This window comes from Cladosporium halotolerans, assembly GCF_011745625.1.
Source record: "Cladosporium halotolerans strain TM138-S3 chromosome Unknown Sca1, whole genome shotgun sequence".
Classification (NCBI taxonomy): Eukaryota; Fungi; Ascomycota; class Dothideomycetes; order Cladosporiales; family Cladosporiaceae; genus Cladosporium; species Cladosporium halotolerans.
The window spans coordinates 545,544-570,360 of record NW_027191452.1 but is presented as its reverse complement, the minus strand read 5'-3'; the positions used below and the strand labels follow the sequence as shown (position 1 = coordinate 570,360).

At 58.5% G+C, this 24,817-nt stretch overlaps 10 protein-coding genes across 10 annotated transcripts; 6 read left to right on the top strand and 4 right to left on the bottom strand.

Moving 5' to 3' along the window:
• The first annotated feature begins 894 nt into the window (after positions 1–894).
• WHR41_00222 (uncharacterized protein) lies at positions 895–4,485 on the top strand. Its single transcript, XM_069368828.1, has 3 exons — positions 895–1,653; positions 1,796–1,948; positions 2,007–4,485. Exons 1-3 carry the CDS (start codon positions 1,500–1,502, stop codon positions 4,382–4,384), a joined length of 2,685 nt encoding a protein of 894 aa, XP_069234170.1. The 5' UTR covers positions 895–1,499; the 3' UTR covers positions 4,385–4,485.
• Positions 4,486–7,051: 2,566 nt separating this feature from the next.
• On the top strand, positions 7,052–8,893 carry WHR41_00221 (uncharacterized protein; the record flags this gene model as incomplete). The annotated part of the gene is made up of 1 exon (XM_069368827.1): positions 7,052–8,893. The coding sequence occupies one exon, from the start codon at positions 7,052–7,054 to the stop codon at positions 8,891–8,893; it is 1,842 nt and encodes a 613-aa protein (XP_069234392.1).
• A 786-nt stretch (positions 8,894–9,679) lies between these two features.
• On the top strand, positions 9,680–10,672 carry WHR41_00220 (uncharacterized protein). Its single transcript, XM_069368826.1, has 2 exons — positions 9,680–10,230; positions 10,291–10,672. The coding sequence occupies exons 1-2, from the start codon at positions 10,188–10,190 to the stop codon at positions 10,371–10,373; spliced, it is 126 nt and encodes a 41-aa protein (XP_069234391.1). The 5' UTR covers positions 9,680–10,187; the 3' UTR covers positions 10,374–10,672.
• WHR41_00219 (uncharacterized protein) lies at positions 10,582–12,478 on the bottom strand (the record flags this gene model as incomplete). The annotated part of the gene is made up of 2 exons (XM_069368825.1): positions 10,582–11,066; positions 11,138–12,478. The coding sequence occupies 2 exons, from the start codon at positions 12,476–12,478 to the stop codon at positions 10,725–10,727; spliced, it is 1,683 nt and encodes a 560-aa protein (XP_069234117.1). The 3' UTR covers positions 10,582–10,724.
• A 509-nt stretch (positions 12,479–12,987) lies between these two features.
• Positions 12,988–14,356, bottom strand: rpl-5 (60S ribosomal protein uL18). The gene is made up of 3 exons (XM_069368824.1): positions 14,311–14,356; positions 14,148–14,179; positions 12,988–14,083 (listed from the first exon to the last, which is right to left on the bottom strand). Exons 1-3 carry the CDS (start codon positions 14,317–14,319, stop codon positions 13,216–13,218), a joined length of 909 nt encoding a protein of 302 aa, XP_069234118.1. The 5' UTR covers positions 14,320–14,356; the 3' UTR covers positions 12,988–13,215.
• Positions 14,357–15,114: 758 nt separating this feature from the next.
• WHR41_00217 (uncharacterized protein) lies at positions 15,115–16,832 on the top strand. The gene is made up of 4 exons (XM_069368823.1): positions 15,115–15,334; positions 15,405–15,939; positions 15,999–16,433; positions 16,487–16,832. Exons 1-4 carry the CDS (start codon positions 15,157–15,159, stop codon positions 16,686–16,688), a joined length of 1,350 nt encoding a protein of 449 aa, XP_069234109.1. The 5' UTR covers positions 15,115–15,156; the 3' UTR covers positions 16,689–16,832.
• On the bottom strand, positions 16,709–18,174 carry WHR41_00216 (uncharacterized protein). Its single transcript, XM_069368822.1, has 3 exons — positions 17,925–18,174; positions 17,401–17,863; positions 16,709–17,347 (listed from the first exon to the last, which is right to left on the bottom strand). The coding sequence occupies exons 1-3, from the start codon at positions 18,095–18,097 to the stop codon at positions 16,832–16,834; spliced, it is 1,152 nt and encodes a 383-aa protein (XP_069234110.1). The 5' UTR covers positions 18,098–18,174; the 3' UTR covers positions 16,709–16,831.
• Positions 18,175–18,525: 351 nt separating this feature from the next.
• Positions 18,526–20,868, top strand: WHR41_00215 (uncharacterized protein). Its single transcript, XM_069368821.1, has 2 exons — positions 18,526–19,467; positions 19,531–20,868. The coding sequence occupies exons 1-2, from the start codon at positions 18,878–18,880 to the stop codon at positions 20,576–20,578; spliced, it is 1,638 nt and encodes a 545-aa protein (XP_069234111.1). The 5' UTR covers positions 18,526–18,877; the 3' UTR covers positions 20,579–20,868.
• A 303-nt stretch (positions 20,869–21,171) lies between these two features.
• WHR41_00214 (uncharacterized protein) lies at positions 21,172–21,663 on the top strand (the record flags this gene model as incomplete). The annotated part of the gene is made up of 1 exon (XM_069368820.1): positions 21,172–21,663. One exon carries the CDS (start codon positions 21,172–21,174, stop codon positions 21,661–21,663), a length of 492 nt encoding a protein of 163 aa, XP_069234112.1.
• Positions 21,664–23,971: 2,308 nt separating this feature from the next.
• On the bottom strand, positions 23,972–24,721 carry WHR41_00213 (uncharacterized protein; the record flags this gene model as incomplete). The annotated part of the gene is made up of 1 exon (XM_069368819.1): positions 23,972–24,721. The coding sequence occupies one exon, from the start codon at positions 24,719–24,721 to the stop codon at positions 23,972–23,974; it is 750 nt and encodes a 249-aa protein (XP_069234113.1).
• Positions 24,722–24,817: the final 96 nt, after the last annotated feature.

The window sequence follows — 24,817 nt, the reverse complement described above, 5'->3', positions numbered from 1 at the left end:
ATAAACACGTCGGTGTATGCTCTGTCCGAAATCCGCTCGGCAAGCACGTGAAACACCGTGACAAGCATAGACCTTCGCAGACGCCGCAGGTGTGAGGTTAGCGCTGTTGGGTGTGACTGGCGGTGGTGACAGCTGGTGCTGTTTCAAAACCTGCGATTGCCTATCATCGCGTTCCAACACCGTCAGCATGCTGTTGGATCGGCGGGGGTCCTATTTTTGGCAAGGCGTGCGTCCATTATTGACACTCGGGACCAGACGAGACGAGCGGGTTAAGGCATGGAAGGCTGGCACGACAGGCGCACGGCTCGCTGCCATGCATGATTTCCCCTTCCCAAGATAGCACCAGCAACAGCGTGTGATGTCACACCCGATGAGATCCCCGGCGAATGGCCAGGATGATTGCGGTATTGGACACCCACCAAGGGCACCAGCGAGCCGAGCAAACCCACGTCCTCCCTGCCCTGCCGCCTGCCTGCCCTGCCGCGCGCTCCAGAACAACGCCTGTGGCCGTCGATTCTCCACCTCCCACCTCATCCCACAGCAGGCGAGGAACGTATGAGGCCATCTAAGCCAACCTGCAGCATGAGCCGGCAGCCCGGCCGTTACATCATCCAGCGAGCCTCTGCCAGGTCACGCACTCGCATGCAGCTCCTCCACTCAAACTTTGCCCGCGTAGCTACCGCCGTCTCAGCCTGCTGGCTGTATTGTTTTTCAGGAGCTTGCGTCTCGACTGCCCACCTGCCTGCTTGTCACCGCAGCCGCCGCAGTTGTTGCGCCGACGCCTAGCCCACGCCCACGCCCGCAAGCGAAATCAGTTCCTCCCCAACGCCGGCCGGGCAATCTAAGAGAGCCTGCCTCGCCTGCCTCAGCCCTCGCGCCGCCAGGGCTGGCACGCCAAGCAACGCGACACCTCGTCGCTCGCCCCGTCGCCGCGAGCCGCACCACCAGCCCAACCGCCGCCGGTGCTGGCAGCTGCACGAAGAGCCGTTGCGCTTCACCACACCGCACCGCCGCCGTCGCCAGGCGTGCAAGTCCAGACCAGTCGACCGCCGCATCCGCCGCCCTGCCCTGAGGCCTCCTGCTTGCGCTGCCCGCCCGAGACAGCCACGGCCACGGCCACACCACCACCACCACCACCACGAGCCTCCGCGCCCGATCTCCAGCGCACGCTCGCCGCTCCCCTCGTGATCGGCGCGCGTTCTGCCGACCCAAGCCACCCGCTCTGCCACTGTCTCGCTCATCCGCCGCGCCTGTGCGCTCTCACCAACCGTTGTTGTGGTACGTGCTCTTGCACGTCCTCCACGCGCTACGAAAGGCCTGCAGCTGCGACGACGCACCGCTGCGTTCACACGCTTAGGACAGCCCCGTCGCACACGACCTCCGCCGCGCCCTGCACCGCCGCCCCAGGCCCGCGCACACACTGACGTCCGGACGTCGCAACACCTCATGCTGTAGCCGGCGAACTATACGCGCACCTCAGCCCAGCTACGCCCTCAGCTATGGCGACCGGCAGTCCGTCGACTGCGCAGGCCGTCGCTGGCGGGCCCAAGGCTGCACCGTCCAGCCAGAGCGAAGCTGTCCAGTCGAAGAGGGACCTGGCTAGCTGGTGGAAACAGTTCAAGAGAAGCGACAAGAAGCCTCAAGAGCAATCAGGTACGCGTGCACAGTCATACCTGCACATCACCGCTGCGTACGGCACAGGCCTGTCCTGTCGCATAAAGCGGTGCCGAAATCCATTGCGCATTGTTTCTGCATTGTCGCAGACGTCAGACCGTAGTAGCTAATCAAGCCTCAGCACCTGCACCCGGTATATTCGGCATCCCGCTACACACCTCGATCCGCTACGCCAATGTTGCAATCTCCCTCTTCAACGATGAGGGTCAAAGTTACATTTACGGCTACGTTCCCATAGTGGTAGCCAAGTGCGGTGTATTTCTCAAAGAGAAGGGTGAGTACTCAGACATCTTATTGACCGTCGATAACATAAGTGCTGATTTCCTGCGCAGCAACCGATGTGGAGGGTATATTCCGTCTCGCCGGCAGCGAGAAACGCATCAAGGAATTGAAGATAGCTTTTGACTCCCCGGATCGATACGGAAAAGGCCTTGACTGGACTGGATACACCGTTCACGATGCCGCCAACATTCTACGAAGATATTTCAACCAGTTACCCGAACCGATCATTCCTCTCGAGTTCTACGAGCGCTTCCGTGAGCCTCTTCGAAACCATCAGGCTCAAGCCGTGGGTGCAATGGATGCCCAAAGCCCAACAATCGGCGAATTCGACCAGGAAGGCGCTATTCGCATTTTCCAGGCCCTGATCACCGAGCTCCCTCCTCTCAATCGCCAGCTACTGTTGTACATTTTGGATCTTCTGGCTGTATTTGCAAGCAAGTCTGACCTGAACAAGATGACTACGCCAAACCTGGCTGCCATCTTCCAACCTGGCCTACTCTCGCACCCGCAGCATGACATGGCCCCGCAAGAATACCGTCTCTCTCAGGATGTCCTCATATTCTTAATCGAAAACCAGGACAGTTTCCTCATAGGCATGCCTGGCACAGCTGCAGATCACGAAACAGTCAAAGAAGTCCAGTCTGGCGCACCAAGTCCCGGCAAGGTTCCGGGCTCTCCTGTCACCCCGAGCAGGTCACGGACCGTTGTACACCGCTCTACTTCAGGTGCCAGCACCAATATTGAAGGACGGTGGAACAGCCTTCGACGCAACGTGTCTGTTTCAAGCAAGCACAGCAAACGGTCTGAGAATGGGCCCACGCCTGTGACCCCTCTGGTAGGAACCCCAACGTCGCCGGGCGGAAATGTACAGCGGAGCAACACCGTACCGTCGCGCCGACCTGGCGCCGCTGCTCCCTCCCCTCGATTCCCGCGAGAGAAGACATCCGACCCTACGACCCCAAACAGACAGTCTCCTGTTGTTCTCCCAACCGACACTGCGAAGCCAGAGTCTTCTGTACAAAACACGCCCGTCGCCTCGCCGTCACCTGCGCTTCCGCTGGCAGCACCCTCGATTATCTCTGCCTCGTCAAGTGAAGCTACTACCCCTTTGGCCACTATTGCCAGCGATGGATCATCTGCCACTGCTCGCGAATTTCAGACTCCAAAGAAAGACACTACGCCTCTGCTCGCGCCGTCGCACGCCACTCCGGAGTCTCATGGGGAGCGTCAGAACAGTGGTACGCCTACGGGGAGCTCTACGCATGGATTCCTTGGCATCTTCAAACAGTCCCCATCTTCCGACAACGAGGGTAGGAAACCGAACAAGTTGCAGAAAAAGCGCATTCCTGGATCCGCTCTGTCGAGTGCACAAAGCTCAACGAATGACCTGGGTGACGAGGGGACGGATAGGCCTGCGGCCCTGCCTGGTCTCCCCATGAACGTAGGCGCGCAGACTGAACCTGTAGCGGTTGGCGAGCAGTCCCAATACGTTACCGCCCGCACGACGCCCGTTCATGCGACACCTCAGCGCATGCCTACTGATGCCACACTCAAGCCCACGATCTCGCCGAGCCATTCCTTCAACAGCCACACGGACGCCACTGACCAGAGCGACGCTGACATGGTCGGAGACGACATGCCCGCGACAGGTGCTGAGCCGGAGAGAAGAGAGCGACGGAGGCACCGCTGGCGATTCTCACGCACCCAGAACAAACTGGATCAGCCTACCTCGCCACCTCCTCCAGGTGGACCTCTCGGCACGATGAGTCCCAGGGAACAGACCATGTCGCGGTCTACAATCGGAAGCAGCACCGCCTCTGCCTCTCAGCCACGACGAAGCTTCCAAGAGCCAACTCCTCTCGGAAGCGCAGCTGTCGACCCAAACCAGACTCCCACGCAGACTCCCGGACCCTCCGGTTCGACGAATGACTCCGGAGTCTTCTCGGACAGCGAGAGAGAACGAAAGGGACCGATGGGCTGGATCCGGGGCAAGATCCAAGAACGACGAGACAGAGACGCCGAGAAGAGGGCCCAGACTCCGGAACGGAATCAATCGTCCGCCAACGGACGGCAGGAGTTCGGCACGCCCGCGCACACGGATTCTCTGTCGTCGCAGACTAGGGATTTTAGCGGCTCAAGCGTCGGTGGCAGAGATGCGACTGTGCAGTCTTCAACCGTTCTCGGAGGAGCGGGACCAGCGCCTACGGTTGTACCGGCCAATACAGCTCAGCAACCTGCAGCATCGACAACTTATCCGCCGGCCGCCGTCCAGCCGTCTGCAGCCCCGGCTCCAACGCAGCCACCGAGCGAGGCAGCCCCGGCCGCGCCTGAGCAACAGCCCGTCGCCGTCGGAGAAAGCCAGCCTGCCAACGCGCCCGCGGACCCGGCGGTGCAAGACAGAGTGGACGTCGTGATGGGCGGGAAGTAGACTGAGCGCATGAGCCGCGATCGCGGGGGAATGATGTCTCTTTTTGGGGGAATGAGGGGCAATCAGAACGACAAAAGCAAGGAAGGAACGGAACTGGACACTTTGAGCAACGGCTCTTTCTGCTATTAATATTTCCTCTTTTCCTTTTTGACTTTTACCTTGTTTTTTTCTCCTTCCGAGCCAGTATAAATAGGTTGAGACGGCGAGACAGGAGAGACAAAAGAACGCTATTTCTTTTCAAACGCGCGCGCGCGCGGCCACAGGTGGTCCTCGGTGACATCGCGTTCCTCTCGATCATCGCCTCCCGGCACGGTACGCGCAAACACACGGCGGCGATACTTTTCACAATCGTGAGATCCGATCTGGCGTTGACATTGATCTCCATGCCCTCTCCGCACGGTACGGTGAGACCGACGCTTGCTCCGATGCTCACTCACTCAGCCAAAAGTTACAACTGCTTCATCTCCACTCCCCAACAGCAGTGACATATCACATCAAAACAAGCGGCACTGGCATTGACACTATTCCGCCATCGTCATCATTCAAGCCACAAGCAAGACCGTTGTCCTTTGTGGCTTGCAATTAGGCGGCCGTTGGATTGGCGCCGGCTTGCGGTGCCTTCCCACGTGCCTTGGGGTCTTGTCCCAGAATTTTGGGCACGCCACGACGGGGGAACGTGCGTTTTTGGGAGTTCGAGGTGAGTCGGGTAGGCAATGGGCGTGTTGTTGGAAATATTGAGGATTTGCGACATGCCGGGTTCCTGGGCCGGATAACCTACATGTAGATAGCTATGTAGGCTTTTTGCGGGAGAAGCTGACGTCAAAGCTGTTTCGCGAGCGTGATAACTGTAGAGATGCGAGTGCACGGATGTGCCGAAACGGGTTTGTATGCGCACACAGTTGTGATTGTTGAAGCTATCGGTGGCATGATATCTGATAACACAAAAGGTCGCGATACTCAAGTCCACGAAGCTTACCAAGAATCGAGACTGCCATTTCACGTGCTCAGCTATAGCTGTCGCAGAGCTATCCCGGCTGAAACGGCAGACAAGAGGCTCTCGTCCTGCAGTAGCCGGCTTGCTCGAAATAGGCAGAGAGCCATGTACACCACTTGATTGGGTGAGCGGTCGGGAGCCCGCGCTCCTAAGCTTGTTTTGCGCGGGAACGCTGCGTCGGGACGGACGGGCGGTGCGTGCTCCTTCTCGCTCGCACGCTTCGCTTGTCGGTGGCGGACAGTCCTTGTCGAGCGCCGTGTGTATGCTGGAGGGACGCATCACTGCTGATAAGGGAAGGTCGCATTGTGGCAGTGGTGCGGTGCGGTGCGGTGCATTCATCCTGCCGACGATCGACGGTCACGCGTGCCCTGCCGCGGCCAGAGGATCTCGAGCGTTTCGGATCCCAAGAGCTGTGCGGTCCGCGGCAGGGTCAGGTAGGTACACGGGTACTGAAATACAAATTCGCCAAACCCTCTCTCCGCCGCCTATAGCTGCGAGCTCGAGCTCGCTCCATCCGACACGGCATCCGTAGGATTTCCCGTCAGTCTCACTCGCGGCGCCGCTGGCCGGATGACGCCAGTGTGGTGGTGCTCCGGGTTGCGCGCTTGGTGGAGAAAATTGCATGGCATGGGCTCGCCGCGGGAACTGCGTCTCGTGCTAGACAGCACCAGTGCACGCCTGGGCACGCTCCGAGGAGGATATCGTGGCATGGATGGGTGGATGGATGGGTGGCCACGGCCTGCCGTCCCGCGCGCTCGGGCGCAGTCTGGGCGATGGGAACGTCATGCCTGGGCCTTGACCAGTGTTCGTGGCTCCCACGAGGTCTGCTCTCGCTGCTATACCACGAGCTGAGCGCCGTGGTAGACTCGCAGCCTCTGGGAGATAACCACACCGCGTGCAGGCGTCCAGACGGGACGCGGCCTGGCGGACGTCTGCCACCTGGCGTGCCTCGACGGCGCCCGCAAAGGCTATACCGCCCATGCTGCCCGTTGGGCGCGGGATCTTCAGGCCACTCGCAGCTTGGCTGCGCCAGGCCGGCCGTCTAGCGCACGATCTGCTCGTGTTCCGAAGCTTGCTCGGCCTGGTCCCACCCGCCGCCCGCCTCGAGTCCGGCCCTGCCTGCACCACCGCCATGCCATTACTGTGCACTGTGCCCGTGGCCGCCTGTTCCTTCGATTCTGCTCTTCGCCTGCTCTATCTTATATCATCGCAACGTCTTTGTGGGGTTTGCAGCGTTGCTTCTTTGCTTCCCTTCCGCTGGCTCTCGCTCCTCCGCCGCACCGCACATTCAGCCTGCCCGCCGCCACCGCGTGAGACAAGGGCACTGCAGGTTTTGGGACGACGCCCACTCGCGAACTACCGGCATTCTGGTTGGCGAGCGCCGGATTCAGCCACGACGCCCTCGCCTACTCGTTAAGGCCAGCCACCCGCCTGCGCCGTGCTGACTAGACACTGCTGTGAGTAGCATTCGCCGCCGGATGTGTTTCTTTTCGTGGAGTTGTCTTACGACGCCTTTCCATCTTCCTCGTAGCTGACACCGGCATGCAACAGGCTGCCCGCTCGGCCGGCTGTCTGCAGTACGCTTGCGAGCGACCTTCGCTTCGTTAGGACTTCACATTCTTATCTTTTTGCTTCCCTTCTGCTGCCCGGACGCAGCCCGGCTCGCGAGCACGATGCCTTCTTTCCGATCTCTTTTCCTTCTTGGCCTGCCATTGGCGTCGGCTGGCCTGGCACATGCATCGGACTTCCAGGACCTGGTCAACGAAGTGCCCAACGATTCCTTGCGTGCTGCGCTTGAAAAGCTCCGGCCCAAGTACCGCGAAGGCGTCTTCGAGGACCACCACAATGCCATGCATGCAGTGTACCAGGACAACCCGGCGCTGGCCGAGAAGCTGGCCGAGATGGCGAGGCAGGACTCCCTCGTCAATGCCGAACTGCGCAAACGACAGGACGACAACTCAAACAGCACCACGACAACCAGCGCGATCATTGTGACTGACTCCAGCACCACCGCCGTGAGCATCACGACCCAGACGGAGGAGAGCACCACGCAAGGTCAGTCGTCTTCTACTGCCTCTCCCACCACATCAGAGGACGATGGAACGACTACACAAGGTGAGAGCTCGTCTCCTACTCCTCCCGCCTCCGAGACGTCCGCGCCTTCGACGACGGCTCCGACCACGACCGCCGAGGAAACCAGCTCTCGCGATGAAACCACCGCCGAGCCGACTTCCACCGACGATTCCGAAACCACTACAGGTCAGACCTCACCCACGAGTGCATCTGCCTCCGACAGCGACGAGGAAACTTCCGGATCGAACTCTGCCTCTGAGACCGCCGCTGAAACTTCTGCCGAGGCCACGACAGAAGCGTCCTCCGGCGGTAGCAGCACGGCGACTTCGACCGCAGACTCCTCGGCCGCCGAGTCATCTGGCGCTTCCGCGACGACGTCGAGCGCAGAGTCTTCGAGCGATGATCAGGAGTTGACATCTTCAATAGGGTCGAGTGAAACCGGCGGCGGCACCACCGTGCCCGTCACGACTACTGATGACTCTGGGAGCACCCTGACATCGTCTCTAGTGGCTTCTTCGACTACGGAGGCTTCTCAGCCGCCCCCTGTCACGACTACGGAGGATTCGGGCAGCACGGTCGTCAGCACCCCGCCTGCCATCACCAGCGCTGTCCAGACTGGCAGCGGTGACAACGATGATGACAACGATAACGACAACGATGACGATTCCTCGGATGATGGCGATCAGAGCGGTGTCATCGTTCCTATCGTCATTTCTTCTACCCAGGAGGGTGGTAGCGTCGTGCCGGTGACGACCTCTGCTTTCATCACCTCCGCCACTGAGAATGTCGACGTGCCCGTCACTTCCACCGATGACGACGGCAACACGTTCACGACTTCGACTCGCGTTCCTGCCGCAGTTGTGGTCTCAACCAACGACAACGGCGACGAAGTGACCACCACCTCCCCCGTAGCCAGCGTCCAAGTCAACTCCGGCGGCAACATCATCACCTCCGCCCCTGTCCCCGGCGCCACGAACTCAGGCAACAACAACGATGACAACGACAACAATGACGACAACAACTCCAACAACTCCAACAACTCCGACGACTCCGACGACTCCGACAACCTAACCACAACCGACGACACCGGCAGCCCCATCACGCTCTCCGACGCCTCCGCCGGCGCCACCATCACCACCCGCAACGCCCGCGGCAGCCCCTTCGTCACCACCATCACGCCCTCCGGCGGCCACGTCTCCGAGCTCGTCTTCCAGACCAGCACGCTGCCCAACGGCGGCCGCGCGACCATCACGAGCTTCGAGGTCGTCGGCGCCGGCAACGTGGCGGCCGCGACGCAGAGCTCGGACGGCGCGGCGGAGACGGGCGACGGCCGCGGCGACCCGACGCTGCAGGAGGGCGGGGCGGGGAAGGGTCTGGGCGGGTTTGTGGGCGCCGCTGCGGCGCTTGTGGGCGGCGCGGTGGGCGTTGTTGTGTTTTTGTAGAGGCCTTCTCTTCGAGAGTCTTCCGCTTTTCTGGCTGGCTGACGGGGGGAAAGTTGTTGCTGTCGAATCGCTTTCCGCTTGAGCTGGATGTTGAGAAAATTGTTTATGGGTATGGGAAACTTTTTGCATAGCGAAGGGGTGCAGGGAGGGGGATCAATCACCTCTAATGGCAAATGGCATGGGACATGGACGGGAACAGGAGAGAAATGGCTCGAGGGAGCACGGCGTCTGCTGGCTGCGGGAATGGACTGCTTTTTGGGTTTCTGTGTATATACTGGACGAGCTTTCATGTGGCATACGAATTTACTTCGATCTTTGATGTACTTCTGCGATCCTCTCGAATTCACGATCTTTGATGTACTTCTGCGATCCTCTCGAATTCACAAGTCGCACACCAAGTCTTCTCCAGCTCTTCGGTGTCGTTCTGATATTCCTGGTAGCTGGGCAAGGTATGTCTGCGCCTCATCGTCCATAGTGCGAGTGCTGTGGCGGTGCGGGCATTCGCCATTGTAGAAGGTGCTGCAATCATCCCCAGAAGACTCTGAGGCTGTGGCCCATTCAATCTCATCGTTCGAGACGATCGCGGAGCCACAGCACGATCATCATCCAAGAGGACGTAAGGTACATGTGGCGCAGGTGCAAACAACGACGACGCCCAGCCCAGAATGATGCAGTCTCGACGCACCGGCCTCGCAGCTCAAACCCATCACACGCAGGTCTCACAACACGACGCAAGCGCCCCTTCGCCCGTCTCGTCGACTCGCGGCGATCTCTCTCACCGCTTCGAGCAGCGGAGCGCAGTCCCCAGCGTGGCGCAGCGCGTGCGATCAACGTGAGACGTGAAGATCGCGCTGCCCCCACAGCCACTCGCGCTGCGCCCAGACGTCATCGGAGAGCAGAGTGAGAGGAGCCAAGAGGTGGGCAAACCTGCTTGGGGGGGCGTGTTAAGGTTGCTTGGGTATTTATTGCATGCTGTGTCTTACACGTTGTGGAAGGTCATATATACTGGGGAGAATCCTTCGGGTTGTTTCTGCTTGACAGTCCACGCTTTTGCCTACCTTACCTCAGGTACCTACCATCGACCGACGACCAAGCTTGGAAACACGTGCGAGCGACGTCACTTGGCGCAGCAGATCAACAAACAACAGCGCGCGAACAACTTCCACACCACACCACACCACAACACACCACCACAAATATCAGCAACTGCTGAACTCGGGAAAGTCGCCAAACACGCGCAGTCAACCACGACCACAACTACTCCCTCCACTTCAAACACAACACACAACCGACAATGGGTCTCATGTGGACTAAGCACTGGGGCGGCAAGCACGCCGGTAAGCACACCCTCACTCGGCTCCACCGCACGCACAGCATCACTAACCATCACTTCACAGGCGGCGGAGTTGTCGTCGACAAGCACGGCGTGCGCCGCGCTCCTTTCCGCTTCAGCCTCGGTCGCTTGAACTGCTTCCGCTGAAGGCCTTCTACTGCACAGGCGAACGAGGTTGATGACGATGAGACTTGGGGTTTGAAGCAGCGACGGCGTTTTTTTCTTTCAACTTGATACCTCTCGGTTTGGGCATGATATTCGATGATGCGATGCGAGATTGGCTTTTGGTAATACGATTGGAAAGGGAATGATGGGATATTGGTTTTCGGCTTGCGGTTGATGGGGACAGTCGAAGTTTTTCGACAGTAAGTGCTCTTGTACGCAGGTTCATGGCCAGGATAGCTCTATCAAAACATGCCGAGAACGCAAGACGCATCAACACCGCGCTCGAACATCCAACCGTGTAACGATGTATCCAATCAACCCCTCCATTCCCACTTACAGCCTACTCTCCCTAACCGGCCCATCGCCAACCTCCGTCTTCGCCAAATCCCTTAACGCCTTGCGCAAAATCTTGCCCGAGGGGTTCTTCGGTATCGCATCGACGAACTTCACCCCGCCCGCCAGCCGCTTGTGCCTCGCGACTTTCTGCGCCAGCCAGTCCGCGATCTCGCGCGGCGTGGCGGTCTGATCCGCTTGCAGCGCGACGTACGCGCGCGGGAGCTCCTCGCCGTTGATCGTGACGCCGACGACGGCGGCGTCTTGCACGGCCGGGTGGTCGAGCAGCAGGGCTTCGAGCTCGGCGGGCGCGACTTGGTTGCCTTTGACTTTGATGAGTTCCTGTCGCGATCAACGGTCAGCCAACCACCCTTCTCACAAGACATTCTCTTCCACCGGCCCAGCCCACTCACCTTCTTCCGATCAACAATATACACAAACCCCCTCTCATCCCTATACGCCACGTCCCCCGTCTTCAACCATCCATCCGCCGTCAACGTCTCCGCCGTCGCCTCCGGCTTCCGCCAATACCCCTTCATGACATTCGGGCCCCTGACCCAGAACTCCCCCCTCGCGCCGACCCCGACCTCCTCGCCCTCCTCGCCCACAATCCTCGCCTCGATGTTCGGATTCAGCTCCCCCACCGTCGCATCCGCCGCGACAGCAGTCGGCTCCATCCCGCACGCGCTGCACGTGATCTCCGTCATGCCCCAGCCCTGCTTGAGATTGACCTGGCCCTGCGGCCACAGGCTCTCGAACTCGACCTGCGGCTCGCGGCCCAGCGGCGCCGCGCCGCAGCCTGCGCTTTCCACGGAGGATAAGTCGAAGAGCCGCGCTTCGGGCCGCTTCGCGAGCGCGACGACGATGGGCGGCACGAGCGTCAGCGCCGTGATGCGGTACGTCTGGATGTGGGCGAGCATGCGGGCGAAGTCGAACTTCTGCATGACGTAGACGGGGATGGCGCGGCGGGGCGCGGAGACGCAGTGGACGGTCTGGCCGTAGGCGTGGTACATGGGCAGCATGGAGAGGCCGCGGGCGCGGGCGTCGGCGGCGGCGTGGTCCGGGTCGAGGGAGGCGACGTGGTCGGTCTGCGTGCAGTTGGCGACGTAGTTGAGGTGGGTGATCTCGACGCCCTTGGGCACGCCCGTCGTGCCGCTGGAGTAGTTGAGGACGACGGTTTGGTGCGCTTCGGCGGGCGAGGAGAATTCCTTCCAGCGGTAGGAGGAGGCGGAGGAGGGGGGGGCGAGGAGCGAGGTCCAGTGCTGGATTCCCTGCGAGGGCTGGCCTTTGCCGTCGAAGGTGGCGTAGCCGCCGTCGAAGGTGAAGATGCGGTCGCGGGGGTAGCCGATGCTTTGGGCGGCTTCGAGGGCGGTTTGGAGGCTGCCTTCGGATGTGATGAGGAATTTGGCCTCGGTATCTTGCAGCTGGTAGGCCAGCTCTCTCGCTACGTAGGTTGGGTTTGCGCCGCTGAAGATGCCGCCTGCCATAACAGTGCCCATCAGGACGGTCGGGAAGAAAATTGTGTTGCCGGAGTATAACAGCAATCGGTCGCCATCTTTGAATCCACGCGCTTTTAATCCCGCAGCCAGCCTTTTCGACCACTCCCGGTACGTCTGGTGTGAGAGGTAGTAAGACGGTTGCTCGGCGTCGAGAATGATGGGCTGGTCGGAGAGAGTGGCATCTTGAGCTCCGAAGAGGTAGGTCGGTAGAGAAACTGTAGGAATGTCAATCTGCCAGCGCGACTTCCAAGGCATTGTGGGAGCTGTCGACGTGTAGCAGGCTGGGTCCGTTGGGTAACCACAACGTCTATCGCAATGGAAGCAAGACAAACAAGAAATGGCCTCCCGGAGATATTCTATGCAGACAGATGGGATTCGTGCTGGAGTAACGAAGCAAGAAAGACGCCTACCTTGTACCACCTGGCGTGTTGTGTACCTTATCGGGCAGAGCAGTAGCCGACATTACCGGGGCAATCAACACCAGACCTTGGCCAACAAGACGCTGCGTGACCTCTCAACCGCGGCTGAGGAGCTGCCTTTCGCCTAATTGCAGCACCTTGCCGAGCCGCCTCAGCCGATGGCGTCTGCAGGGTTGATGGGCATGTGGGAACGAGGCGTACGAGGTCGGCGTGGCCGGGACTTCAAAACGGAGTCGAGCGCCACAGTCACAGCGGGGGTGTGGGGCGCAGACGGAGAAACATGCGGGGAAACACACGGGAACGAATTTGACAGATCTGGGAGAAGGGAAAGTTGCCTCGGCAAAGTGGTGGTAGAAGTGGGTATCATAAAACGCTGTTCCAAGTGGAACGAGCTACGAAAGTGGACACCATTGATGGTGAGATCTGGTCGTCTTTGCGTGAAAGGTGGACTTTTGTGATTGACTGCTCGAACTCATAGCCGAATCCACCAAAGCAAAGCCATGCGCCCCTAGAAACGCCTGCCTTTATTTTGAGAGTTCGCTGTTGAGAATGCCTTGACAAATATCAAGACGCTTAGTTCTCAGCGGAGAGAGCCTTGATCTTCTCCTGGACGCGCTCCTCGCGCTGGGCCTTGGTGAGCTTGTTCTGCTTGAACTTCTTGCTCTCGGCCTTCCACTCGTCCTTGGACTTCTTAGGCTCCTCACCCTCAACCTTCTTGAAGGGGTCCTCGCGGATGGCCTTGTGGGCCTCGGCGTAGAGCTCCTCAAGACCGTCGGCCTCGATCTCGTCGTCGATGTAGCCGGTGAACTGGGACTTGTAGCGCTCCTCGTCGTCATCGGCGAGGGTCTCCATGTACTCAGCGACGTGGCCGCCGAAGATGTACTTGCGGAGGGTCTCGGCGTCGAGCTCCTTGGACTCGATGTCGTAACCGGGGAAACGCTTCTCGGAGTGGGGGATGAGGATACCACCGTCGGAGGCACCCTTCATGGCACCGAAGACGCGGGCACCAGTGGAGGTGCGGACAAGACCGACGTCGAGGTAGCACTTGAAGGGGCGGCGCTCCTCACCGTCGACCTCGGCGGGCTCAGTCTCGGTGAACTCGCCGTCGGCCTCCTCAACACCAGTGAAAGCCTTGTCCAGGCCAAGCTTGACGAGAGCGCGGCGGGCGACCAGGAGACCGACGCAGTAGGCGGCGGCCCAGTTGGTGAGACCGTGGGTGATGTCGTAGGCCTTGAGCTCGTGGGCGTAGGCGGAGACGAATACCTTGTCGCCGGTGATCTCGGAGGTGACGATCTGGGCGACGATGTCGCGGTTGGTGAAGCGGATCACCAGGCGGTACTTGGGCGCATTGTACTTGTTCTTGGCCTGGGTGATGAGGCGCTTGCGGGCGTAGTAGTCGGTCTTACCCGCGCGTCTGCGGGCGTACTTCACCTGGTAGCGGCTGGTAGGATGTCAGCGGCTGCTTCGAGTGATGGTCAGTGAGAGGGGAGTGCGCGATTGCTTACCTGAAGTAGGCGGAGTTCTTGACCAACTTGGTCTGTAAAGAATCCTCGAGTCAGCAATTTGCGCTTCAGACCGCATCCATCCGAAGCATCTTGCGACGACTCATTCCGGTGCGTAGGGTGTGTGCGAGAGATGCGACTGCTCGACACTGTGCGCGAGACTTACGAAAGGCATGTTGGCGGTGTTGACTGCTTGGAGGCCGGTCGTGTCGAGGAGAAGCTCTGATCAGAGCGCCGGCGAATTTTGTAAATCGGTGCGCTTCGCTGCAAAAGACCGCCAAGAGTTGCGCTTTGGTGCGGTCGCGGACGGGGAACAAGCCTGGCTGGCTGGCCACGCGGGCTAAACACCAAGCAGTCCTCCAACACATCGAGTACACCATCTTGATAAGACACTCTCTTGTGTTGTTATCATGGCAACACCCTTGCTATATTGATTGAGCGCAGAGTTTCGCTACACTAGATCGTCTATTGTTGCTACGCCTTTCTTAGAGCAATTTTCCCAATTTACCTGCTTTGAATGCCTGGCGGCCTGAGGCAAACACGGACATTCATAAGCTCTCCCACTGCACCTGTTGTACCTTTGATAGGAGAGCAAAGGCCGAGAGGATGCGTATCGATCTGGGTCTGGCTGGTCCACACTGAAATATATCAGGCCGTGTTCAAGAGCTGCCGGCCTCACGGTATCCTTCCGCCCTCGTGTCTTGACCCAATCAACGACCCGTCGCGCGGACCTCGACCTACTGTACTTGGCATAGCGCGGCGCTCCATCCCATGTCCACCTCCCCCGCCCACCGTCTCCCAGGCGGTGTCGACACAGACTTGACGCGAAGACGAGACTGCCCCTTGGCCGCAGCCAACGCTTATCAGTACTTCAGCCGCGTTACAACATGGGTCGCTGCTTCGATCTGCATTGCATGACATGGCCATGTGCCGTGTGCGATGCGTAATCTTCCTTTCTGTGTTCTGCTGTCGACATCTCCATTCTCCAGAGCTGAAGACCAAATAAATCGAGATGGCTGGCAAATTCGAGCCATACGAGTACGACTCGCGGCATGTTTACAATACTGCTCGACCTGTCGGGTACGATGATGAAGATGTCTTTGGTCATGAAGAAGGGCACGATATCCGCTACAAGACTCTCAGCTGGGGCATGGTAGCTGTGTTGATGATTGCTGAGATCGTTTCGAATGGTAGGATCTCAACGAAGACTCGTCTATCGAGGATCTCGCTCTATCTCACTGTGGCTAATTATCTAGAAAGGCATGCTTTCACTCCCCTCATCTCTTGCGGTGGTAGGTATGGTTCCCGGTCTGATCTTGATCGTTTTTCTCGGCATCTTCGCAACATACACCAGCTGGTTGCTCGTAAAGTTCAAAATGAACCATCCAGAGGTCCATACCATGGGCGACGCAGGCAACATCCTCTTTGGACCCATCGGACGCGAGCTGCTAGCATTCGGGACAGTCGTCTTCGCCATCTTCGCCACGGGTGGACAGTTGCTCGCCGGGCAGATCGCATTGGCCTCCCTGAGTGACAACAAGCTCTGCACCATGCTTTACACAGGCATCTTCGCCATCCCTACCTTGGCCTGCTCTTTCCCGAGAACCTTTGACAAGCTGAGTTGGCTCAGCATCGCTAGCGTCTGCAGCATCATTGTCGCTGGCATCGTCGGCATGGTCGGCGCAGGCTTGTACCCCGAGCCAAACCGAGAGGTCGACATCGTGCGGACGACCACCTTCTACGATGCCTTCATCTCCGTTACCAACCCCGTCTTCTCCTACGCCGGTCATTTCATGTAATCCTCTCATCCCTCTCTCAACGCCCCTCCTCACAAATACTCATCCACCCTCCCAGGTTCTTCATCCTCGTCTCCGAAATGCGCCGCCCCCAAGACGCCATGAAAGCCGCCTACACCCTGCAAGCCACGGCGACAACCTTCTACGCCGTCTTCGCCGCCGTAACCTACGCCTACCTCGGCCGCGCCGTCGCCTCGCCCTCCTTCACCTCGCTCCAGCCGAAATGGCAAAAAGCCGCGTACGGCCTCGCGCTGCCCAACTTCCTGCTCGCCGGCAGCCTGTACGCGCACACGGCGAGCAAGCTGGTCTTCGTGCGGGTGTTCCGGCATTCGAAGCATCTGCACTCGCACACGGCGCTGGGCTGGGGCGTGTGGGCGGCGCTGGTGGTGGTGATGAACGGCGCGGCGTTCGTGCTGGCGGTGGGGGTTCCGATATTCAATTACTTGATCGGGATTGCGGCGTCGCTCTTCGCGGCGTGGTTTACGTATGGGATGTGAGTGTTGCGTTTCCTGGGACCGACGCCGAACTTTTACTGATGGTTTGCAGCGCCGGCTTCTTCTGGCTTCACGACGAGTATCACTACGGCGACGGACGTCCGGGCTGGGGTCGACACTGGTTCCAGACGACGCTATGTATCGCCACGATTGCTGTTGGGGCATTCATTTGCATCGCTGGCATGTACGTGACCGTTCGGGCGATCGTGGACGCGTATGCGAGCGGAGAGCTGGCGGCACCATTCGCCTGCTAGTGATCCGTCAAACGAAACAATATGCTTGGATAAAGTACTTCAATTTCATTTGGCTCGTTCGTCTCGTTACGAACTACATAGAGCTTTTACACATATAGTCGTTTATTCTGACGCTCTTGATATACCCTCTACACATAGCCAGCTCACTTCAGCGCCTCCCTAGTGTCATAAGTATACTTCAGGTCCAAATGCCAGTAATTCGCCGTCGTCGGCTTGGCAATCAACCATGCCTCATCCAGTGCATTCAGCACCTCCTCCGGCAACGGGCCCTTCTCCAAATCCTTCAGATTTCCCTCCATCTGCTCCTCGCTGCTCACGCCGATGATAATCCCATCCCTGCCGCCATCCTTGATGTTCAGCTGCGAGTGGTGCAGCATCCAGCGGAACGCCGTCTCCAGCAGCGTCAGGTTGTGCTTTTGGACCACGGGCTCGATGACGCGCAGCGCCTCGAACGTCGCGTCTTTGAAGTACCGCGTGCGGTACATGCCGCCCATGCGGCCCACGGCTTCGCTGAAGCGGCCGGAGGCCGGCACGTCGGCCGTTTTGTATTTGCCGCTGAAGAGGCCGCCGGCGATCGGGTTGTAGACGACGATGTCGAGGCCGTAGCGGCGGCAGGCGGGGATGAGCTCCGCTTCGATGGAGCGGGTTATGGGGTTGTACTGGAAATTCATTAGGGAAGAACATAGGCGTGAGGAACCGATGGAGGACTAACCATCCCCTGGTAGATTGTCGGGCGGACCCAGTTATTGTACTTGCAGTGCAGGAAGACCTCGGCGACCTCGAAGGCGGTGAAGTTCGACAGGCCGAGCTGCACGAACTTGCCCTGCTTGTGCAGCTCATCGCACTTCTTCAGCGTCTCCGTGAACGGCAGGCTGCGGTCGGCGGCGTGCAGGTAGAAGATGTCGATGCAGTCGGTGCCCAGCTCTTTCAGCGACTCGTTGAGCTTCTCCTCGATCACGGCGGGAGCGTGCGCGCCGGGCTCGTGGGGGTACCATTTCGTGGCGCAGGTGAGGCCGCGCTCCTTCCACTTGGCCTCGCGCGTGAAGGCCTCTTGCTTGCCGTTGACGTAGACGCGGGCGGTGTCGATTTCGTTGTAGCCGGCGGCTTGGAAGCGGTCGAGGACTTTGTTGTAGGTGTCGAGGCTGGTGACGCGGGCGCCGGCGTCGGTGTCGGGACTGGACAGAGGGATGTCAGCGCCGGGGGTATGTCGTGATTGTCGCGGTTGGACGAGCTTACCCAAATGTCATGGTCCCGAGGATCACGCGCGGCTTGCCGGTGCTAGTGATGAGAGGCATCCTGTGAGTGGCGGCGGTGCTGAATGGTGTGAGTGGGGTGTTTGGGGTGACGTTCTTCGCCAATTGTTTCAATGGTGGGAGGCAATGGAGAGGGCTGAGCAGGCTTTTGAACATCGATTTATTTTATAAATATGGAGACGAGGCGGAGGAGATAGCGGAAGTAACGGCGAGATCTCCTCGTGCAGCGAGATCTTCTCCCATGCTGATGTAAAGACGGCGCTCACGGCATACGGCATACGGCATACCAAACACCCCACCTGGCGTCGGCGTTAGGAGGTAGCAGAGAGCCAGCGCCCCCACGCGAAGTGACGCGATTGCGTAGGGCGAAGGCGCCTAAGGCGCCAATCTGCAAGGCGCTCTTTCGCGCAGAGCCGGCTCGTGACCGGCGACATGACCAGTGTGTCTTTGCTGGCTGACTTGGCTTGCATTGTACCACGAATTGCAAACGCGCCGGGATTGCTGATAGAGTACAGGTAAGTTATGGCTGTACACGCAGCTGTTCGTCAGCCTGCCCCAGCAGCCCGGGCTCCCGATGCCGACCGAGCCTCAGGAGTCCTGTACAGTTCCCCAGGGCGCGCGCGGCGTCTGATGCAGCGTCAGCCTGCCAGCCCTAAACCCACGCAGCCACAGCCTCCTGGACCCCGGCCGCTGGCACATGCAAGACAGAGACCACGCATCCCTCTATCGCGCCCGACACACCACCCCATCCTCCAATTGCCCGCCAGGCACCACCCCAAGCCCACCCCACTCACTCCTTCACGCGCGCACTAGCCGCAGCCACTCCCTCGTGTCCCTCGCTAGCCGACAAGACAATCACTTTGCTTGGCCCAGCTCCGTCTGACGCTATCGCGCGACACCTTGTACATATACTCGCTCCGCCCGCCAACCGCATGGATGTCTAGCAGAGCATTCCAGCGGCACGGGCCCGATTCCTCCCTTCCTGGTTTCCAGTCGCTCGCTGTCCCGGGCAAATCCAGTCAAGGCACAGCCTCTCCTTCAGGCTCGAATAGCGACTTGGTACACCTGTCACACGACGGCAGCAGGCAAACTTCCCCCTTCGAACAACTTCCGCACCCCGACAGCTTTGCAGGAGACAAGAAATCTGGAAAGGGAAAAGAGGCGGCCGACGACGACGACGAAGACGACAGCGACTTTGATGTATGGGACGACGACATCGAAGGCGCACACGGTGTAGATGAATCCAACATGCCGTCTGACCTGAGGCCGGGACGGTCGTCACAAAATTTGCCATTACTGAACGGAGACAAGCAAGGCGACTATGGCGAACGCAGCGAATCTACACATACGCGGCACAGCCGCTTCCGCGAGCGAGATTCTGAAGAGATGGCGAAGAAAGCGACGAAGAAGAGATATACCTACGCCGCGTGTTTCCTGATCGTTTCTCTCATCAGTTTTGCTGTGCAGACCGAGACAGCAGTATACATTCAGCACAATCTGGGTTGGAAAAAGGCGTATTGCATGTTGTAAGTGGACCGTTCTGTTTCGTCGCAGTGCTGTTACACTGCTTGCTGACACCGCATCCACAGGTACTTTACCCACGGCTCCTGGGCCGTACTCTGGCCGATGCAACTTCTCATTCTCCGCCTACAGAAATGGCAACAACCTTGGCCACAGTTCTGGCGTCGCCATGTCTCCATCCTACGTTCCACCGCGCAGATGATCGAGCACCGCTCTCTGAGCATCCCCCAGCAGTTCCAGAAGAAGTCTCCAGTCCCGTATTTCATCCGCACCACCGCTTTTGTGACATGCGCTCTCACAATCGCCGGCGGCAGCTGGTACGTCGCAGTCGACATGACGACCGCCTCCGACCTAACAGCAATCTACAACTGCTCCGCCTTCTTCGCCTACGCCTTCGCCATCCCCATGCTAGGCGAGAAACTCCGCTGGAGCAAAGTCTTCGCCGTCGCCGTGGCCATCGGCGGCGTCCTCATCGTCGCCTACGGCGACACCGAAACGACCGCCAAACACGGCTCCAAATCCGGCGGCGGCACCGGCGGCTCCGACGCACCCGAGAAGCACGAGGCCTCCAACCGCTTCCTCGGCAACCTCGTCATCGGCGTCGGCTCCGTGCTGTACGGCTTCTACGAGGTCCTCTACAAAAAGGTCGCCTGCCCGCCCGAGGGCTGCAGCCCCAGCCGCGGCATGATCTTCGCCAACACCTTCGGCAGCCTCATCGGCACTTTCACGCTCCTGGTCCTCTGGATCCCCCTGCCCCTGCTGCACATCACGGGCATCGAGACCTTCGAGCTGCCGCAGGGCAAAGCGGCCTGGATGCTGATGATCTCCGTGCTCGCGAACGCTACCTTCTCCGGCTCCTTCCTCGTCCTCATCTCCCTGACGTCACCCGTGCTGTCTTCCGTCGCGGCGCTGTTGACGATTTTCCTCGTCGCGCTGTGCGACGAACTGCTGCCGGAGCCGCTGCACAATGACTTGTCGACTGCGGCTGTCGGAGGCGGCGTGCTGATTATTGTGGCTTTTGCGCTGCTTTCGTGGGCGACGTTTAGGGAGATGAACGAGGAGAAGAGTAAGCATCCGGAGGAGATGGTTGAGGAGAGCGATTTGGATGACGAGTGAGGGGGTCCTGTTGTTAGTGTTGCATGGTGTAGGTGTCAGGGCTTTGCAGCGGAAGACATTTGGGTTTTCGACACGGCTGCGTCTGGGTTTGGATAGGAGTTTACGGGTCTGGCCGCGTCATGGTCGCGGTCAAGGTCAGGCAAGCCAGTGCGGCCGCCGCTGGGGAAGATTGCTTTATGGAAGCAACACTTAGCCTCTTGGAGTTGATGGAGGTCTATCATATACGAGAGCCGTATTCTCGCAGGTCATCTGGAAGAAATATACACGTTGGTCTTGGGCTTTTCATGGAATTCATCGACTGCTATTTCACCGTTGGCTGCTTTGCAATGATTTTGAACGTTTATCGATCTGAAGGATCGAAGATAATGTAGTGTCTTCGCTCATTGTTGATTGATGATGAAAGAGGAGGAGCTCAGCCAGGCTGATAATAAGGTGGAAGAGAAGGACTCACCCATCCAGGTCCACAAGCCCCGGCATAGAGCCGAAATCCTTCAATGACCCATCGTCCAACGGCCGTTCCACTCGGAGTTACAAAACAAGAGCAAGAACCCCATCACGAACAGTAGACCAATCTCTTCTCCCGAACCATCACGATGTTCCCTTTCAAGATCCTGACCGCCCTCGCGTTCGCAACCCTAGCCCTCGCCCAACACATGAAAATGGTCCCGGCCCCGTTCAACGCCACAGCCTACGGCGGACTCATATCCTGCGTCGGCAAAGCTTCCACCAGCTACCACGTCGCCATCCACCACGGCACGATCGCTATTATTCCTCCGCCGGGACAGAGGATCGACCTCGATAAAACGGACGGCGCTCTTGATGCGTGCTTGGCGCGGTTCACGTCGTGCCTGAGCGTCGAAGTTCACTATGACAGGACGCATGTTGACGGCGATGGCGCGGCCAATGCGGCTCTTGCTGATGCGAGTGCGGAGTGGGCTGAGGCGAATGGGGCGAGGGGGATGAGTGTGGAAAATATGATGTCGTTTGTAGGTGATGGCGTTGAGGTGAATGGGGCGCCTGGTTCGTCGTCGATGTTGCCTCGTGGGGTCTCAACGGGGCAATGGTTTGACAAGTGCAATGGATGAGAATGTTTCAGCCTTTGAATATGATTCAGAAAACAACATCTTCGATTAATGAACGAATTAGTCATCTCGAATCCCAGTCAAGCACGGAATAACGCCGAGCGCAGTAATGCATTGCGTCAGGAAAGGATTCGGAGACCGTTCCCTCGACGGCCACAGCGAAAAAACTCCTCGCCTCTGACCCGGACAGACTGTTGGTTCTCGACATACTCGGCATGTTGGAGCTCTCATAAACTTTCGCCAAGCTCCTGACGATGGGACAGCATGAAATTGAACGCCCCAACAAATCTAAGGCTTCCGGTCGAAGGGTTTCCTGAACACAAAGGTTGGGCATTCAAAGTCTGTTCCTGACTGGTGTCAGACGATCGTCGTAAACGGCATCGAGCCTCGAAGGTTGGCAGGCCATCAGTAAGGAGCGGCAACGTACAAGAAACTACAAGAATCCTGACGCCGCCAGATCATTTAAGGACAGTGAATTATGATTTGGAGCTGGATAGAGAGAAATTACAAGGACGGAGTTCCGCCCTTTGTCTTAGGGTGTACTACACAGGACATGTCTTGTAGCTCATAAAAACTGCTTGTGCTATCGTCTCTCTTGTTGAGAGGCGGAACGCCAACTCACGGGTGCGGTGGCAAGTAGTGGTGGTGTAAAGCCCGGAGTGGGAGAAAAAAAGCATGGAGCTTTTCCCTTGCAGGATCGACTGCTTCGTAGAGCTGGCATTATCAAGTGCGTTCTTGGAGAGTATTTGTACGGACTAGCTCTTCCGAATTTGATCATCTTGATCTACTGCACGTTAATTATAGACTTTTTATGTTTATCGGAGTTCATCGACCTACGATCGTAGCAGTACGAACTGGTTTGTTCCTGCCGCTAGTGCAATCGATGCGACAGCAGCGATCTAAAGGGATATTAGTCACAGCACACCGGGCAAATGACAGCCGTATGGGGATCTTACGCGACGAACAACCTTGGGAGCCTTCAGCCTTCTTGTCTATACAATCGGCCCAGATGCAGGCATCTTTCCATCCTCAGCAAGAGTACCTTTGAGATTTGGTTCAACATACGAGAAGTGCAGTACGGATGTCCTTGCTCAGAAACTGAGCGAGAGCAATGGAAACACTTGTCTGTGCTGGGTTTAGCTGATGTCAGGATCAATCCATCCATCCAGTGCAGGGATATGCTTACGCTCTTCACAGTAGCATGAGTCGCTTGTTTGTCCATTGGGACATTCCCTGCTAGGCCCAAACCTACAGGCATGTGTGTAGTAGGACACAGGTCAGACAACCTCATCATCTGCTCATGGTACCTGCAATTCGGCACTCGACATCACCTACGGTAGTTGCAGAAATTGCTCCCGACAGTTAAAATCCGCTCGCAGCCTGGGCTCCTGCATGTCCCGGTGCGACTTGCAAGGTACTTGCTGAACTGCCCTTTGCTGTAAGGTACCACACTCATGACTGATAAGCAATTCTGAGAAGAAGATCAACGAGGAGTATGGGTGACACCACGAAGCGCATCGATGAATTGATTTTATAGCTACCGGTGAGAGAAGGAGGAATGAGATGTATCGGATTCTTCAAGGAGAAAGTCAGGCCTTGTTTAAGCGAGCAAATTGAGATGTAACACGTGGATGGTAATCTCCTGCTCCCATGCAGAAAAACAACTGATGTTTCACTGCCTTTGCTGTTGTATCACTTCGGTCCCAGCCAGGCGCGTACAGCCTTGGCAGCGTTGTCCCAACACAAGCTGCTCGCTATCATGTATCGGAATAACCCTGGGTTTCGGATGGGATGCGCATCTTGCAATGACCTGTGATCGTCTCTTTTTTGCGAATATGATGTGCAGTATACATAGTGACTGCGTTGGGTTTCGTGGGCTTTGATCAAAACCTATCCGCCTGCTCAACAAGCACCACATAGTCCTCAAGGCCCTCGCGATCCTAGGAGCGACTCTCCGTGCTCTCCAGCTCGTTTGAAAGCCAGTCTAGACAACGTTCTCTGGTATTGGTCGTGGAGTGGATGGTGACAGCGGTCCGCCTTCGAGTCGCTCCAACGAGATTTTCCGGAATGCCCTTTTACACCGGGTCAAGGCATTTCTAGGCGATCTCCCTCCGTCGCTTTGCCTGGTACGTTGTAGTCGTTGGTGGTAAGCTCACCGCAGTACTAGGACTTTGTTCGGTTTCCGCAGACGTCGCTGAGCTTCTGCTGACGCGAGGCATGCCCTTCAATTACGGAAGCAACAACATGGTTGGCTCCTGGGCATCCGCACTCCGATAGGCATTCGTCGACTTGCTTGCTTTTCGGTCCTCTTTCAACCGATCATACTCTTCTTCCTCCCCCTCATCCTCACATCCTCCAACCGTCTCAACGTCCCTTTACTCCCCTTGAACGCCTCCATATACCCCTCCAGCACCTCCCCAAACATCCCCTCCTCCCTCGGATGCGTGGACCCAAACGCCCGCTCCAGCACATACAGATCCACCGCGCGATCCTCCTCCTGCACCGTCTGCCCCGCCAACCCAAAATCAATCAGCACGATCTCCCCCTCCAATCCTCCCGCCTCCCCCTTCTCCCCACCATCCCCAACCGGCCGCAACATCATATTACTCGTCGTCAAATCCCCATGCACCACGCCAACAGCATGCAACCTCCCCACCGCGCCTCCAACCCTCCTCATCAGCCCCCTCAGCCCCTCCTCGTCCCCGACATCCCGCCCCCTCACGGCCTCCTTCACGCTCCGCCCCTCAACCCACTCCATCGCCACCCAGCCCTCCTCCCAGCTGAGGCCCAGCACGCCCGGCACCGCGACGCCCTCGCGCGCGCACTTGGCCAGCACGCGCGCTTCGGCCAGCACGCGCTGGCGCGTCAGGCGGCGGTCGAGGACCGGGTGGCGCCAGGGCTTGGGGGGCCGGATTTTGAGCGCGGCGGGCGTGGTGGGCGTGAGGAAGGTTGTGCGGTAGAGGTGCGCTTCGGCGCCTTGGGTTATGAGGGTTAGGGGGGTGGTGGAGGTTGTGAAGGGGACGGGGAGGGCTGGGGGGGTTGTTTTTGTGGTAGTCGCCATTGTTGAGAGTTTTTGTTTTTTGGCGGGTGGTGGTGAGGGTGCCATGCGGGTGTGAGGTGCGGTTTGGGTGGGTTTTGAGAATCGATGAGGTGAGCG

Bases quoted from the DNA above. Each gene is read 5' to 3' on its own strand.
- WHR41_00222 (XM_069368828.1), top strand. From the start codon at position 1,500: ATGGCGACCGGCAGTCCGTCGACTGCGCAGGCCGTCGCTGGCGGGCCC. The intron at 1,654-1,795 runs GTACGCGTGCAC...ATCAAGCCTCAG, and splicing joins GAAGCCTCAAGAGCAATCAG to CACCTGCACCCGGTATATTC. The intron at 1,949-2,006 runs GTGAGTACTCAG...TTTCCTGCGCAG, and splicing joins TGTATTTCTCAAAGAGAAGG to CAACCGATGTGGAGGGTATA.
- WHR41_00220 (XM_069368826.1), top strand. From the start codon at position 10,188: ATGGGTCTCATGTGGACTAAGCACTGGGGCGGCAAGCACGCCG. The intron at 10,231-10,290 runs GTAAGCACACCC...ATCACTTCACAG, and splicing joins CTGGGGCGGCAAGCACGCCG to GCGGCGGAGTTGTCGTCGAC.
- rpl-5 (XM_069368824.1), bottom strand. The intron at 14,084-14,147 runs GTAAGCAATCGC...ACATCCTACCAG, and splicing joins AAGAACTCCGCCTACTTCAG to CCGCTACCAGGTGAAGTACG.
- WHR41_00217 (XM_069368823.1), top strand. From the start codon at position 15,157: ATGGCTGGCAAATTCGAGCCATACGAGTACGACTCGCGGCATGTTTAC. The intron at 15,335-15,404 runs GTAGGATCTCAA...TTATCTAGAAAG, and splicing joins TGCTGAGATCGTTTCGAATG to GCATGCTTTCACTCCCCTCA. The intron at 16,434-16,486 runs GTGAGTGTTGCG...GATGGTTTGCAG, and splicing joins GCGTGGTTTACGTATGGGAT to CGCCGGCTTCTTCTGGCTTC.
- WHR41_00216 (XM_069368822.1), bottom strand. From the start codon at position 18,097: ATGTTCAAAAGCCTGCTCAGCCCTCTCCATTGCCTCCCACCATTGAAA. The intron at 17,864-17,924 runs GTAAGCTCGTCC...CCCTCTGTCCAG, and splicing joins CTCGGGACCATGACATTTGG to TCCCGACACCGACGCCGGCG. The intron at 17,348-17,400 runs GTTAGTCCTCCA...ATGAATTTCCAG, and splicing joins CGACAATCTACCAGGGGATG to TACAACCCCATAACCCGCTC.
- WHR41_00215 (XM_069368821.1), top strand. From the start codon at position 18,878: ATGTCTAGCAGAGCATTCCAGCGGCACGGGCCCGATTCCTCCCTTCCT. The intron at 19,468-19,530 runs GTAAGTGGACCG...CCGCATCCACAG, and splicing joins AAAAAGGCGTATTGCATGTT to GTACTTTACCCACGGCTCCT.